The sequence below is a fragment of the Lactuca virosa genome, chromosome 4 (genome assembly GCF_052849685.1).
Source record: "Lactuca virosa cultivar CGN04683 chromosome 4, Lactuca_virosa_CGN04683_v6, whole genome shotgun sequence".
Classification (NCBI taxonomy): Eukaryota; Viridiplantae; Streptophyta; class Magnoliopsida; order Asterales; family Asteraceae; genus Lactuca; species Lactuca virosa.
This window is the reverse complement of record NC_136429.1, coordinates 295242347-295258598: the sequence shown is the minus strand read 5'-3', so window position 1 is coordinate 295258598 and position 16252 is coordinate 295242347. Positions and strand designations below refer to the sequence as shown.

Here is a 16252-nt window from a genome sequence, read left to right as displayed (position 1 = left end):
TGATGGAATTTATTACCAAATCAAACTCATTGTTTAACACTTGAACTATCATTACTTTTTGTTCATTTTACACATTGTAAATAATTAAATATCATTAAATAAAGTTATTAAATTAAAAAATAGCCTATGGTTGGAATTAAATGTTTAGTTGTCTAAGAAACCATTGTTTTGATATTACGGGTTGCTTTTGTAGCATTTGTTTCAGAAGTGGAACATCACAAAACAAAAAGGCTAGAACAATTTTTATTAAATTGGAAAATGAATTAAACTTGTAATGTGTTGTGGTTGTGGTTGGAATCTAAATCATAATTTTCTTGTATCACTTGGCATCACAATGACGAGGATGTTGTCGTGTAACCAACAATTTGAGGTAAAAATCTATGTTGGCCTTTAAAATGATCTATTTTTACTTGGTAGTAATTTGTGAGTTGCAAGGTATAAGTTTTGGGACATATGAAAGCGGTCCTAGAGCCATTGGACGAAACTTGTAACATGCTTGATGATTTGTTTACAAGTGATGTATCAATGAAAAAAATAAACGAATTTGAGTTGCATTGCTCATTAAAGATGTTAATCACTAATGGTTGTTACTGTAAGGTCACACCTTATGATCTGATGAGTTAAACATACGACACGCTGATATCAGCGTCAGCATCTACTATATCTATAGCGCAAACGTATCAAGCTTATCAGCGTCAGCTTACAGTTTAGTTATCTGATTGTAATCTTTTGTATATTAGATAATGATATAGATAAGTATAGAATAGATCACAGATCCGGTATCTTTGTGATAAGATTGGTTCTTAGTATGGATTAGACGCAATCCCTTCAATCAAGGGATATACATGTATAGATTAGTAAATATACAATATTAGGGCAAACCCTAATGTTGTGATTGTGGCTTTGTGTCAATCGTCTTTGTGACAAACTCGTCTTCTTGGTGAAGACAAAACTCTTTCTTGGTGAAAGAACAATTTGGAGAACTTCTGTGTTATTTACTTTCTGTTTATTATTTTGCTTAGATTAGTTTTACGTTTGTTATTCATACTTGAAGTGTATCCGATCGATACAAACCTTCAATTGGTATCAGAGCGGGTTTTTGATACACCCAGGTAATCATGTCGTCTTCAAGCAATTCTAAATCCTTTGGTCTCAACAAAATTCCTCCCTTCGATGAACACAACTTCGCCATGTGGAAAACCAAGGCCATGGTGGTTCTTGAAACCATCGACTATGAGATGCGCAAAATCGTTGAAAAAAGTCCTCATGTTCCCATGTATCAACCTATGGCCAACAATGCTAAATTAGATTTCGTCATTCCGGGGTCCAACCGAGGGTTATGGCCTTCGTAAATGAAATCACAACCTAATTTGGACCCCGACATAGCTCTCTGATGCCTAAATTAGATTGCGATTCTTAGTGTTACCTTAATGCTATGTATGTTATCTCTTTTTTGCCTTACCTTACTCTACATCGGATATCATGTCTTTGGGGTATTTATAGGTTGCTCGTTGTTAGAAGAATTTATAGTCTTAACCGGTCCTTCATTTATTATCCAGTCTACAAATAGGCACGTCTCTTGTCCTTTCATTGTTATTTTATTGTTTCGTACCATTTCTTTTGCATGTTTCCTGGGATATGGTTCCGATACTTGTGTACGATGTATTCGAATTTATATTCGTTCGTAACAAGTCGTGGTGGCTGTAATGCCCATTTGGTGATGGATAATGTAGGTTGTGGGGACCGAGTGTTTGGTTTGTGTTGGAGCCCAAAGGCATCTCAGTAAGTATCAGTTCGAGCCTTTATGAAGTTTGGGTTTATGTTAGAAAAGTTTTAAGGCAAGGGAGAGTTGATAGAAGTGTAGAGCTTCTCGTTTCCTTCCCGTGGATATAAAGAATGACGAAATCGGACTTATAATGAAGAAGTTATGGCCTTCGGAAGATTGGCAGTTCTTGACCCTAGTCGAGTACTCTGGGCATACGCTAGGAGTACGTCGGGCGTATTGGCTCGAAATCCGGATCGCAGAGGCTTCAACATATGTTGGGTGTATGCATGGACTTGTTTAAGTTAGGCCTTGGGCCTACCTGATTGTAGCAGGTCATTTTTTGGGCTTAAGGCCATGTTGGGGGGTTCTTGGGCCATATTGGGCCTTAGAGGCCTTGTAGTTGGGCTTGGATGTCTTTTTGGGCTTTTTATGGATTTGGGCCTTAGGGGGAGGGAGGCCCATTGAGGCAGGGGTAAAGGAGCCATTTTTGCCTTAAGTCAAGAATTAGGGTTTTGGACTTGAGTTCGAGATCATCACTTTAGAAAAAGAAGAGCAATCATAGGAGAAGAAGAAGTCATTCGTTCATGAAGAAACCCTAAATCGATTTTTAAAGGAGGAATATATCATTTATTGTTTTGTCAATAACTATTATGCCATGTCGTAATAGTTAAGTCAAGTCATCATTTAACCTGTAAGAGCCAGTTACTGATGGGTAATATTTGAACAAAACATATAGTTTGTTGGTGTTTTTTGTACAAAAAGTTTACTTGGATGGTGTCTTTTGAACATACCAAACTTGTATGGTGTTTTTTGAACGATTTTGAAACATAGTTACCCCTTTGAGTCATTTCCTCTTGTTTTTTTTCCTTTACTTATTTTTTACCGGTAATTGCCGGTTACCACAAAGTCAAATGTGAACAAATAATGTACTTTGTTGGTGTTTTTTGTACAAATGCTTTACTTGGATGGTGTTTTTTTGTACAAATGCTTTACTTGGATGGTGTTTTTGGACACACCAAACTTGAATGGTATTTTGTGAACGATTTCGAAACATAGTTACCCATATAAGTCATTTTCCCTTTAAATTTATGAGTTGTAACGTATAAGTTTTGGTACATATGAAAGCGGTCCTAGAGCCATTGGACGAAACTTGTAATATGCTTGATGATTTGTTTACAAGTGATGTATCAATGAAAAAAGTGAACGAATTTGAGTTGCATTGCTCATCAAAGATGTTAATCACCAATGTTTGTTACGGAAACGGTGCCAGGAATGTTGCATCACTGTTTTGCATGTCATCTTAGTTTTACCATACTACATGTTCATTTTGTCATTTATAAGAGATAAGTTGTGATAACATTTTTTAAGTTATTGCTAAAATATAAGAACAAATAATGAATTTTGACTCTCTCTTATCTACAAGGAGCTACCGAGCTCGATGTCAGGCCATGGTCAAGAGGTTGTGTTCCCATGACATGCCACAATTCATATAAGCATGTCGAACCACTACATCCAACCTTAGATTTAGATATGTTAACAGGTAGGTATGGTCTCTCACTTTCTTGGATCTCTCACCCCACCTCTCATTTTTTGACTATCAACCAAGCTCCACTTACTCACTTTGTGTTATGCTATTTTATTTCCATTCTAACTTACTCTCCATCATTTAGGAAATTGTCACTTTTCAAGGTATCATTTATCCAATTATTTATTTTATTCAATTATTTATTTTATTGTCTAATTATGTAAGTTGTGTTGGGCTTAGTGAAATTGGGCCTTATTGTGTGGGCTTAGCCGAGGTCGTACACTGGGCGTAAGCCTGGTGTACGCGGGGAGTAAATGGAACAAAAAGGACCGCAGAGACATGCACGTACACACAACATACGTGGCCAGACTTAAAACCCTAATTTTTAGGGTTCAAGCCCTATATAATGTCATTAAATCCCAAGTGTTAGCCTCCCTATCAGCCTCTGCTGTGCAGAAACCCTAAAATCGAGTGTTATCTTCCATTGTTGAGTGTATAAGCTTTTGGAGAGCTTTTGGTGTTCATTTTTTTGCATTTTGAAGGAGTTGAAGAAGCTAGAAGTTGCTTAGCCTGAAAAGGAGGTCTTGGATCCAGAACCACAACCTTATTTGCCAAGATTTTTAGGTATCAAGTTCTCATCTTGCTTGCTAGATGCTTAGATCTCTTTTTGGGTTAGATTGTTATGTTTTTAGCCATGGTTTGGGTGGATGTTGGGATTAGGACATCCCAAATGCATATTCCTTCAGATCTAAGGTCTTTATGGACTCCTTTGGTATAAAGGTGCCAACTTTATGGAGTTTAGGGGCTTCATGCATTCATTAAGTCCTTCATTAAGTCCTTTTTGAGCTTTAGAGCTTCTTATGGTCATGCATGGACGTAAAGTTAGCAACTTTACATGGTATTTCAGCTTAAAGGGGTTAGATTTGCTTCCTGGAACAAAGTCTTAATGGGTTAGGAGCTTAATCTTGAAGTTGGCTGAATTGGTTGAGTACACTGGGTGTACAAGCCTGTACGCGCAACGTACAAGCCCTCGAGCCAGTACACTTAGCGTACAAGCTGAGTACGCCCCGCGTACTCGGTCTGTTGGCATTTCGGTGTTGGGCCTTGGGTTTGGGGGTTAGTTATGGGCTTATAAGGTTAGGGCTTGGTTGGGCCATCTGATTTTGGGAGTTTTTGGGCCAGGAATATTATTGGGCCTTGGGCTAAGGCCCCATGTGAAGGAGTTGGGACCAATTGGAAATTGGACCATATTTTGGGCCTTGATTGATTGTTTAAATTTTGGGCCCATTGGATTGTGGTTATGGGCTTCATTCTTGGACTAAGCTAGGTTAGGGGTAAAATGTTCTTTTTACCCGAAGTATAGATTTTTGTTATGATGTAGATCCCAAATGTTAATTAGTTTTTATGTGGAAATTGATAGCTTGGAGAGCTGTAGGACCAGCAGTTAGGGATCATTCGTTTCATTTGGCTTTTCGAGGTGAGTCTTCCTCGTTGGGTTTAGCGGGTCGAAGGCACCAATGCCGGCCCATGTTTATGCTATGTTAGTATGCTAGCTGTCTTCGTGACTCTTGCATGTGTTGTGTTTTTATATGCTTACCGGGCTAGGGCCCGATGACCATTTTTATGCTATGTATCTTTGTGATTATTGCATGTGTGTGATTAATTCATATATGTTATATGTATGTTGGGCGGGGCTCGATCTATTACCGAGCGAGGATCGATGCCAGGAGGGGCCTGATGTCGGACGGGGTCCGATGTCGGGCGGGGCCCATTATTTGTTATTGTATGTATGATATGTGGTATTTTGGGGAACTCACTAAGCTTTATGCTAACGGTTTTTAGTTTATGTTTCAGGTACTTCCGGTTCCAAGGGGAAGAGCTCGGGTTGACTGCATCACACACACCATATGATTATGTTTATGGGACATACTCTGATTTTGATGATGTTTGACATAATTATTCTATTAGGATGTATGAACAATGTTTTGGAATACTGTTTTTACTTAAATAAAAATTGAAATTTTTGGGTCATAATTTGTGGATGTTTCAAGTTGGTATCAGAGCCTTGGTTTGAGGGATTCGGGCACACTTTCGGGTGTGTCTGAACTCAAACTGAGGATTTGATAAAGTTTTCAAAAAGAAACATATTTTAAGAAAAAGTTTCTAAAATAAGAAAGGGTGTGGTGCATGCAATCAGCCGAGCTCAAGTAAGTTTTCTCAAAATACCCATACGTATTTATGATATGTTTCGAATTATGAATCTGTGAATCGCATGTTAGATTTGGGCTAAGGATCTAGGAGAGATGCCTTTGTATGCCTGGTGTATGAGCTTATAGACTTGCATGCTAGTACTAATCAGTTAGTAATAGGATGGCCTGATTAGGTTATGCTTGGTTCTGATTACTTGATGCTCGAATGTTGCTTGCTTTGTGCTTTTAGGAGTTCTAACTAGTAAACGAATATGCTAAGTTACATATTATGGGAACTAAATAATTTTAGAGGGTTTGGTTTTAACTCTATTGTACAACTCTTGTTTGAGTCCAACCATTGTAGTGTGAGACCTCTCATTTGAAAAATTATCTAGTTTTTGTAATATGTAATTGTATTCGTGGGCTAGTTAGAGGAAGTTAGCGGGAGTTCCTTATGCAGATGATGGTGGAGAGTGGTGTGGAGTTTGCCCTAGGAAAACCTAGGATGAGATTTAGTGTTGGGAGCCTTATCTCTGAGGGAATTGTTGGATATAAAGTAACTTGGCTGAGTTAAGGCACTTCTTGAGGAATGTACGGATAGATGTGGAAGGTAGTATGGGCCCGTACTACTGGAAGCAGAGGATCCATACTCGATCCAAGGAGGGATGCGATGAAGCCAGGGAGCTTGTGGAGTTGTAATTTCCCCGGTGTGTATATTTGATGCGTACTCTGATGGTTTATATGGTCTATTTTCAGTATGGTGGTATTGCGAGGCAGACCAGTTGCAGTTCCGGTATTGGGGAGGGTTCCGGCTCAGGTTTTGGAGCCGGGTAGCTTGATGACCAGATGAGGGAGTTCATCTCGTCTGATATTACGTGCAGTATCCTTGAGCGGACTCCTGTGATCTTTGGCAAGGTCAAGGAGGGTATTCTAGAGATTCTTGATGAGCGCCTTTTGCGCTGAGATTGTGGCTTTGGTCGGGACGTGTTCTCTGACTTTCAGGGAGTTCAGGGCATGTGGAGCTCCAGATTGTCACGGGGCGAGGGAACCATTGTGAGAAGCAGGTGGTTAGCAGATGTTGCTAACGCCTTCCGTACCAGCCGATGTCCCAACGGGGACAAGGTCAGACTAGCTTCCTGCCTCTTGAAGGATAGGGCATGTGATTGGTGGGAGGAGGTAGGGCGTGTTGTGGGTGATGATGCTATTGATTCGATGACCTGGAGTGATTTCTCAACCAGGTTCCGAGCCGAGTTTGCACCGGTGATTGAGGTGCAGTAGTTGGCGCGAGAGTTCCAGGATCTCCTCCAGACTACTGAGACAGTGGTTGAGATCACCGCTATGTTCAGGGAGAGGGCACTTCTGGTTCCGTAGTATGTGGCGGACGTGGAGATGAAGAAGTTCTGGTACCATGAGATGCTGAGGAGTGATATTCGACAGTTTGTTAGGCGATCCAGCTGCAAGACGCTGGAAGACATGATAACGAGGGCTAGAGAGAGGGAGATTAACTTGAAGATGGAGAAGAAGAGGAAGCCATATTCTGTGACGAGTGTTGAGGGTTCGGGCAAGAGGCCCAAGGTATCTGATTCTAAATAAAGAGGCCAGCATGGCCGTAGCCGTTGTGGTAAGTGCGGCAAGGTGCACGAGGGGACGTGCAGAGTGGGTGGTTCTGGCTACTTCAAGTGCGGCTGGACTGGTCATATCAGCAGGGATTATACTGCTGCCACCACCACCGCTTAGGTATCTGAATTGATTTGCTTTCAGTGCAATCAGAGGGGTGGCACGTCATAAGGTGTCAGTATCAGTGGTTTCAGACCAGGATGTTCGCTTTACTTCCAGATTTTGGAAGCAGTTTCATGATTAGATGAGCACTCGTCTCCATTTCAGTACACCATTTCATCCGCAGACCAATGGTCAGAGTGACTGTTCAGACTCTTGAGGACATGCGGCGTGCGTACGTGTTGGATTTTGGTGGGAGTTGGGATACGTATCTTCCGTTAGCGGAATTTTCGTATAACAACAGTTATCAAGCCAACATTGATCGACCTCCTTTTTAGATGCTCTATGGGAGGAAATGCAGGACCCCAATTTGTTGGGGCGAGGTCGGCCAACGAGTTATGAGGAGTACTGAGGTGGTGCTGAAGACCACCGAGCTAATTCAGCAGGTTCGGAGCAGGCTCCAGACAACTCAGGGTCGGCAGAGGAGCTATGCCAACAGGCGCCGATCAGACTTGGAGTTCCAGGTGGGAGATATGGTTCTCCTGAAGGTGTCACCTTGGAAATGTGTCATCCGGTTCAGGAAGCAGGGCAAGCTGGGCGCCATGTATATTGGTCCCTTTAGGGTTTTGGCTCGGGTGGGCCGGGTTGCATATCATCTTGATCTTCCAACCGAGCTCAGTCGGATTCATAGCACATTTCATGTCTCTCAGCTGCGGAAGTGCTTAGTGGACGATTCTGCAGTTGTAACTTTGGAGGATATTCAGGTGGATGACCGCCTGAATTATATTGAGAGACCAGTGGCAATTTTTGATATGAAGATGAAAACCTTGAGGAACAAGGTTGTGGAGCTGATAAAGGTGCAGTGGCTGCACCACAAGGGGTTAGAGTGGACTTGGGAGCCTGAGGAGGAGATAAGGGAGCACTATCCAGAGTTGTTCGGGACAACGGACTTCGAGGACGAAGTCTAATCCAAGTGGGGGAGAATTGTAACGTCTGATGGTTCTAAGGTATCATTTATTCAATTATTTATTTTATTGTCTAATTATGTAAGTTGTGTTGGGCTTAGTGAAATTGGGCCTTATTATGTGGGCTTAGCTGAGACCGTACGCTGGGCGTAAGCCTGGTGTATGCAGGGCGTAAATGGAACAAAAAGGATCACATAGGCATGCACGTACCCGCAGCGTATAAGGTGGTAAGTGCAGCGTACATGGCCAGACTCAAAACCCTAATTTTTAGGGTTCAAGCCCTATATAATGTTATTAAGTCCCAAGTGTTAGCCTCCCTATCAGCCTCTTCTGTCCAGAAACCCTAAAATCGAGTCTTATCTTCCATTGTTGAGTGTGTAAGCTTTTGAAGAGCTTTCAGTGTTCATTTTTGTGCATTTTGAAGGAGTTGAAGAAGTTAGAAGTTGCTTATCCTGAAGAGGATGTCTTGGATCCAAAACCACCACATTATTTTCCAAGCTTTTGAGGTATCAAGTTCTCATTTTGCTTGCTAGATGCTTAGATCTCTTTTTGGGTTAGATTGTTATGTTTTTAGCCATGGTTTGGGTGGATGTTGGGATTAGGACGTCCCAAATGATTATTCCTTCAGATCTAAGGTCTTCATGGACTCCTTTGGAATAAAGGTCCCAACTTTATGGAGTTTAGGGGCTTCATGCATTCATTAAGTCCTTCATTAAGTCCTTTTTGAGCTTTAGAGCTTCTTATGGTCATGCATGGACGTAAAGTTAGCAACTTTACGTGGTATTTCAGCTTAAAGGGGTAAGATCTGCATCCTGGAACAAAGTCTTAATGGGTTAGGAGCTTAATCTTGAAGTTGGCTGAATTGGTTGAGTACGCTGCGTGGACAAGCCTGTACGCGCAGCTGTTGGCATTCAGTGTTGGGCCTTGGGTTTGGTGCTTCGTTTTGGGCTTAGAAGGTTAGGGCTTGGTTGGGCCATCTGATTTTGGGAGTTTTTGGGCCTAGGAACATTATTGGGCCTTGGGTTAAGGCCCATGTGAAGGAGTTGGGTCCAATTGGAAATTGGGCCATATATTGGGCCTTGATGGATTGTTTAACTTTTGGGCCCATTGGATTGTGGTTATATGCTCCAATCTTGGACCAAGCTAGGTTAGGGGTAAAATGGTCTTTTTACCCTAAGTAGAGATTTCTGGTTATGATGTAGATCCCAAATGTTAATTAGTTTTTATGTGACAATTGATAGCTCGAGGTGCTGTAGGACCAACAGTTAGGGATCATTTGTATCATTTGGCTTTTCGAGGCGAGTTTTCCTCACTGGGTTTAGTGGGTTGAAGGCACCAATGTCGGCCCATGTTTATGCTATGTTAGTATGCTAGTTGTCTTCGTGACTCTTGCATGTGTTGTGTGTTTATATGCTTACCGGGCTAGGGCCCGATGCCGAGCGGGGCCCGATGATCATTTGTATGCTATGTATCTTTGTGATTATTGTGTGATTAATTGATATATGTTATATGTATGCTGGGCGAGGCCTGATCTATTACCGAGCGGGGCTTGATGCCGGGCAGGGCCCGATGCCGGACGGGGTCCGATGCCGGCCGGGGCCCGAAGACAGGTCGGGGCCAATTATATGTTATTGTATGTATGATATGTGATATTTTGGGGAACTCACTAAGCTTTATGCTTACGACTTTTAGTTTATGTTTCAGGTACTTCCGGTTCCAAGGGGAAGAGCTCGGCTTGACTGCATCACACACACCATATGTATTCTGTTTATGGGACATACTCTGATTTTGATGATGTTTGACATAATTATTCTAGTGGGATGTATGAACAATGTTTTAGAATACTGTTTTTACTTCAACCAGAAATGAAATTTTTGGGTTATAATTTTTGGATGTTTCAAGATCACATGAACCAAATGTAAAAATGACTTAGATTCAGAAAATAGGGTTTTAGCCACACATCCTGGCTAAAATGATACACACAAGCCGATAAATCACGATAAAAGTACCTAAAATATGTGTTTACAAATCAAAATGAAATATTAAGGCGATAAATCATTGTTCCAAGACTTTCCCTTTCATTATTCTCCTCTCTAAAATGAATATCCCCTTTTAAAAGTGTCTATTAAGTTGTATAAGTTGGCCTTGAAAAGATCGTAACTGAAAATCGATTTTAATGGGAGCCCGATCGGGTTGAAAACTTAGTGTAAATGGGACCATGCGAGTTAGAAGCTCGAAAGGGTCAATTTAGGCATGGTGTGGTTTTGATCGGGGCAACTAAAATCCGACATCACATTGGGAGAGGGGAAATTTTGGTCATGAAAGTAAGCTTGGGTGGGTCTTTTAGAAAATCTGAATGCAGAATTTGGTCCCAAAACATTTAGATCAAAAGTTTTAGTTTTATTGTGTATGATAAGGTTTCATTAAGTATCATTACAAACTAAAAACGAACAATACATACATGGCCTTCTATGTGTACAAGTAAAAGCTAACCCAAGTCTTCAACTTCATCTACAAGTATATGCCAAAATAGTACGTTCGGCTTGGAGAGCCTAGTGAGCAATACTAGAATGTGACTATGGAATGAACTTGGGAATGACAATACTCAATTCCTAAGTCCATATTCTCCAAAAACATTTATAAAACCTTTTCTTTCAAAATAATAAGATTTTTCCAAAACCATTTCCTTGTAACTCAAGTCATTTTAAAAATCATTTAATAATAAAGTGATATAATTAAGAGTTCATGATAAGTACATCGAAGAAAATCATGCAAATGCCAACACATTATAAAGGACAAATGATATGGCTTTTTTTCGAATAGGCGACCTGCTTAAACCGTTGCCAATGCCAACACCTCCCGAAAGGCTCCCCGCCTATCCAAGTTTTAGGATAAACATGCGATTATCAAATACGTTTTCCATGGAATGAGTTTGCAAAGTCCACCCCGAAGCATTATGCTTCAATAAGGAGTGAGTTTCTCGTATGGTTCGGGATCCATGATCCTAATAAAAATGTATTTATCATTTTGCCATTTTTTTATTACAAAAATGGTTAAAGTTACTAGGCTATAAAATCAATGTTACAAAAATACATTAAATGGGTTTAAAATGCTAGAAAAGATATATAAAAATGCGTCAAAGTTTGCTTATAAGGTTTATTTGCTTTAAGCTTTATTCCTTTATGTTTATAATATTTACTAGTTAATTTTGTTCATTTACTGTCCGACGTCTAGTCCATAGTGATTTGGTTTCATCATTGCTAATGTTGGCAAATAGGGTTGACCACACGGCCGAGCCTAATAAGGTGTGAGGTGTGCGATCACACATGAATCTTGTCATGAAGGGACCAAAATTTTGTTTACGTATTACAAATGAATGAATCAACAACAAAGATTTTAGTTGGAAATCCGTTGCAAAAAGCAAACGACGAAAAATCAACGGCGAAATTAACGAGAGACTTCGATGGAATTAGCGACCGAATTGACGACGTATTAGCTTGTCGCAAAACACTTTGGAATCAGGTGACTTCTGTCTCGCTGCGTTGCTAATTATTTATAAATGAACAATTTTTCCGTTTTTAATCTTAGTCCTTAATATAATTAGCAAATGTCGTCTATTAGGTGTCAAATCTTATCGTATTATTAATGAATTTTACGTATATACAAAATTTATATTTACGGGCTAATTTTTACTCTTTGCACAATGTTTTAAAAAAATCTATGGATCTACATTAGTTGGACAAATATATATATTAATGTTTAACAAGAACATATATAATTTATCCTAAATTATAAACTATATTTTTTTACAAATCATTATAGAAAAAAACTATTTTTTTATCGTTTTCTCACAAACAAACAAAAATGGGATCATGGTTAGAAAACAATGCAAGCAAAAGAGACGACATTGAGAATAAGGACAACAAAACTTCTAGGTGGGTGTGGTCAGGCTGACTCGGACCATAATCGTTCATAATCCAATATTAAAAGTAAAAAAAAAAAGGGAGAAAAATGTTCTTATTTCTGTAGTGTTGATAATATAAATGCACAAGCAAATGTTGGATTAAGATGAAATTTTGAAAATGACTATGTTGATGGTGATATGTCATACGTGTCTTTGATTTTCAAACTCTTTTTTAATTAATACGAAATGTTATTTTTAAATAAAATCTAACTATATCAACTTAAAAGTAAATAAACATATTCTAATTGATGGATTCATTTTAATTAAGATAATGATTTTATGTATTTTAAAGAGCAAATTGAAAATTATGTTTTTAACGTGGGAGCATTACACTTCACGCTAACCCGTATCCATCAATCTTCTGATCTTTGATGGGCACAAACTACAAATACCGAATCTCCACTCTTCTCCTATCCATTTCATCGAACACATGGCATACTACCTGCAGAAAACCTAATCAAACGCCATTAGAGCCTCTGATCATAAATGGATTCAGAACCCCATGGCATGTCCTCAGAACCCCACTCCCAACATTCTGAATTAAATCTCGAAGAAGGTCATATTAAAGATGATCTCCCTCTCCTCACCTCCTCCTCATCTTCGACTTCCAAACCCACCATTACCGATGACAAACCCGGCCCCTCCTCCTCCACACCGGAGCCAGACATCGAAGAGCTCGAGAAACAATGCGCTGCGTATGCCCGACATGATATGTACGGAACAATGGGACGCGCGAAACTACCGTGGACCCAGAAGGTTCTTCTAGGAATTGCAATAATCACGCTTTTCCCGCTGCGTGTGGTGTCTGCTACGTTGGTTGTTGTGCTGTATTACTTGATTTGTAGGGCTTGTACCCTGTGTTTGGCGCCAAACCAGGAACATGAAGACGAGCAAGACGATTACTCCCACATGGGTGGGTGGAGGAGAAGGATTATTTATTGGTTTGGGAGGGTTCTTTCGAGGGCATTGCTTTTCGTTTTTGGGTTTTATTGGATTAAGGAGACTTATAGAGATCCGGACATGGACAACAAATTCAATGATGAGGTACCTTTCTCTTCTACTTCTATATCCGAGTCACATTTGTAATGCCAGATTGAGTTTACTACTTTTTAAGGTAATCAAAGGCAATGCAGAATGAATAATCCATCAAATTCAGCTTATATATGTTCATGTTACGTCATATATTACACTCTCTTAGAAATTATGCAACATGAGCTACTGTAATGAGCATATATATATGCCAGTATTATTTTCCCTGCATCTTCTTAAGCAAGAACCATATGTTTTACTAGAGAAAAGCAGCAAGCTTGAATGTTATATGATCTTGCTTCTTGCATGATTTGTAAGATTATATTATGAATCAATAAGCATCTGATTACCTTGGTTCTTTTTAAATGTCAGTTGGAAGTCAATCATGAATCTAATGAAATTGAAAGACCTGGAGCTATTATATCAAATCATGTTTCACATTTGGATATTCTATACCATATGTCTTCTTCATTTCCAAGCTTTGTTGCCAAGGTTTGTTAATTTTTTGAACCAAAAATATTGGATTTATATTTTTATATTCAGTGATACAACTGACATGTTCCTACTTCCTTTTATTGTCATTGCTGAAGAAATCAGTGAGCAAACTCCCTCTTGTTGGCCTTATCAGGTTGGTTTGAGTTACAATTCCTTCTTAATTATAAACAATTACTTTCAATAATTTATCATTCTTACTTTTTAATCATTATATTTTACCTTTTCTTGTTTTCAGCAAGTGCCTTGGTTGTGTATATGTTCAACGGGAGTCAAAATCATCAGATTTCAAGGGCGTTTCAGGTATTTCTCTCCACCCCTTTATCTCTCTAGACTCTAATTGCTGAATCTTGAATTTGTCATGATTTAACAAAATGCATATTCATATTGTTTATTAATGTAATCCATTTTGAATTTGTTGATTGCAGGTGTGGTGAATGATAGAATTAATGAATCTCTTCGAGATAAATCTGCACCATTGATGATGCTTTTTCCAGGTGATCTTTTTCTTCTCTTAATTCTTTTTGGTATAAAAATGAGTGGAAATTAGAATTTGGTGTTTTATTTTCATACAGAAGGGACAACTACAAATGGAGACTACATACTTCCATTTAAAACAGGGGCATTTTTGTCAAAAGCTCCCGTTCTTCCTGTCATCTTGAGATATCCATATGAGAAATTTAGCCCAGCATGGGACACCATATCTGGGGTTAGTAATTGAGTATCCATCCATTCATTAATAAGAAAATAAAAAAAATAAATTTCTTATTTCTTATTTATTTTAATACATTCCAATTCCACTTGTAGGTTCGCCATGTGATTTTGCTTTTGTGTCAATTTGTAAATTATATAACGGTTCTGAGGTTACCACTTTATTACCCTTCACAAGAAGAAAAGGATGATCCGAAATTGTATGCTGAAAATGTTCGGAGATTAATGGCTCGTGAGGTATGCTATTAATTTGTCACACTTGGGGAAAAATAGTTGAGGGCAAATTTGTAAAATGTCACAACATAATGGTTAATAAGTTGTAACAAGTCAACTAAGACTTGTTTGATAGTTGTTGATTTAGTCAGACTTAGCTTCTTACCAGACCCTGTAAGAGGCATATCAGAGGCTTCTAACTATAGTATCAAACACTCAGTCAGATACTAAGATTCATAGTCTTTTATCATTTACCAGACCCAGTAAGAGGCATATCAAATAAATAAATTTTAACCACGAAAATTTGATTTTAGTAAAACGCACCATCTGTGTGGCCCAAGTGAACCCCGCCCTAGGGCCCACGTGGGAGGTCAATCGCGGAACACTAGCAATATTTCTGGTGTACTGTGCCAGGGTTTGAACTCTGGATCTCCTATATGAAATTTCACTTCTCAACCACTGAGCTTCCATCGCAGGGCAGTCTGTCTAACTTTTTAAAGAAAGTGGACCTGACGCAATCATCGGTGTAATGTGATTTTGCAGGGGAACTTAATAATGACGGATATTGGATTGGCAGAGAAGCGAGTATATCATGCGGCTATTCATGGTACGCCTACTATTGTTTGAATGATGGCCAAGCTCTCAAAAAGACATTTTGGGTTTACCTTTTTGTGTTTTGTGTTTATGTAGGTTTGTTTGCTCAAAGATAAACTAAAAAGGTTGCCTTTTTGTATACACCAAAACCTATTTATTATTCTTTTGCTCGGAAACAAGCAAACAAAGAAAAGGAAAAATAATAGTGTGATAGTGAAGTGACGAAGAAGAAAGCAGCAATATATGATGATCTTTATTCTTTGAAAAATGTATGTATGGAAGCGGACTTCATATGTTAGCATCCCATTCCTAATTCTTTTTAGGTTTTTTTAATTTAGGAAGTTGTAATCACTAAAAATATGTTTAATTTGTTGGATATGTTTTTGTTTTTGGCTATACATATTGATTTCATTTATCTTATCCGCTAGATAGATATAATGACTCACATTGATTGATCATAAATACTTGGGTTAATGACTTAGGAGGGTAATAAAGTTTTAACTTTGTTCACATTAGGTCCTTAAGGGTTTTTTTTGTACATATTACATCAACATTGTTGTTATAACCGTTAAAAAAAGGTAATAAGGTTTTAATTTTGTCCACAATAGGTCTCTAACGTCTTTTTTTGTACATATTACACCAACATGGTTGTTATAACCGTTTAAAGAAGGGTAATAAGGTTTAACTGTGTCCACATTAGGTCCTTATTTTTAATATGTTTATCATTTCATCTAACTCTTTTACAATTTATATTAGTATCTAGTTAGATGGCTTCATCATTTCATATTCTCATTTTAGTCGCCCATTCACCACAACCACGGTTTCAATCAAAAGGTTACGTAAGCCAGTGGCGGAGCCAGTTAAAAGTAAAAGAGTATCCCCAAAAAGTAATGAGATATCCCCGATAAGTAATGGCTCCGCCAATTGGGTATCCCCAGTAGGCAATTATTTATCGAGGATACTCTTTTACTTTGACTCTATCTTATAAGTTATCCGAAATTTATATAATGACATAAAATGACATTTAAAAATTATGTTTTCTTAATTAATTAAGAGGTATATTTGGAAATTTTAAAAAAACTTTTAAAA

At 38.7% G+C, this 16252-nt stretch overlaps 1 protein-coding gene across 1 annotated transcript; it reads left to right on the top strand.

Moving 5' to 3' along the window:
• The first annotated feature begins 12446 nt into the window (after positions 1-12446).
• Positions 12447-15577, top strand: LOC145108404 (lysophospholipid acyltransferase LPEAT1-like). The gene is made up of 9 exons (XM_079045427.1): positions 12447-13168; positions 13526-13645; positions 13744-13781; positions 13884-13948; positions 14074-14142; positions 14221-14354; positions 14453-14593; positions 15113-15176; positions 15260-15577. The coding sequence occupies exons 1-9, from the start codon at positions 12611-12613 to the stop codon at positions 15277-15279; spliced, it is 1209 nt and encodes a 402-aa protein (XP_078901553.1). The 5' UTR covers positions 12447-12610; the 3' UTR covers positions 15280-15577.
• Positions 15578-16252: the final 675 nt, after the last annotated feature.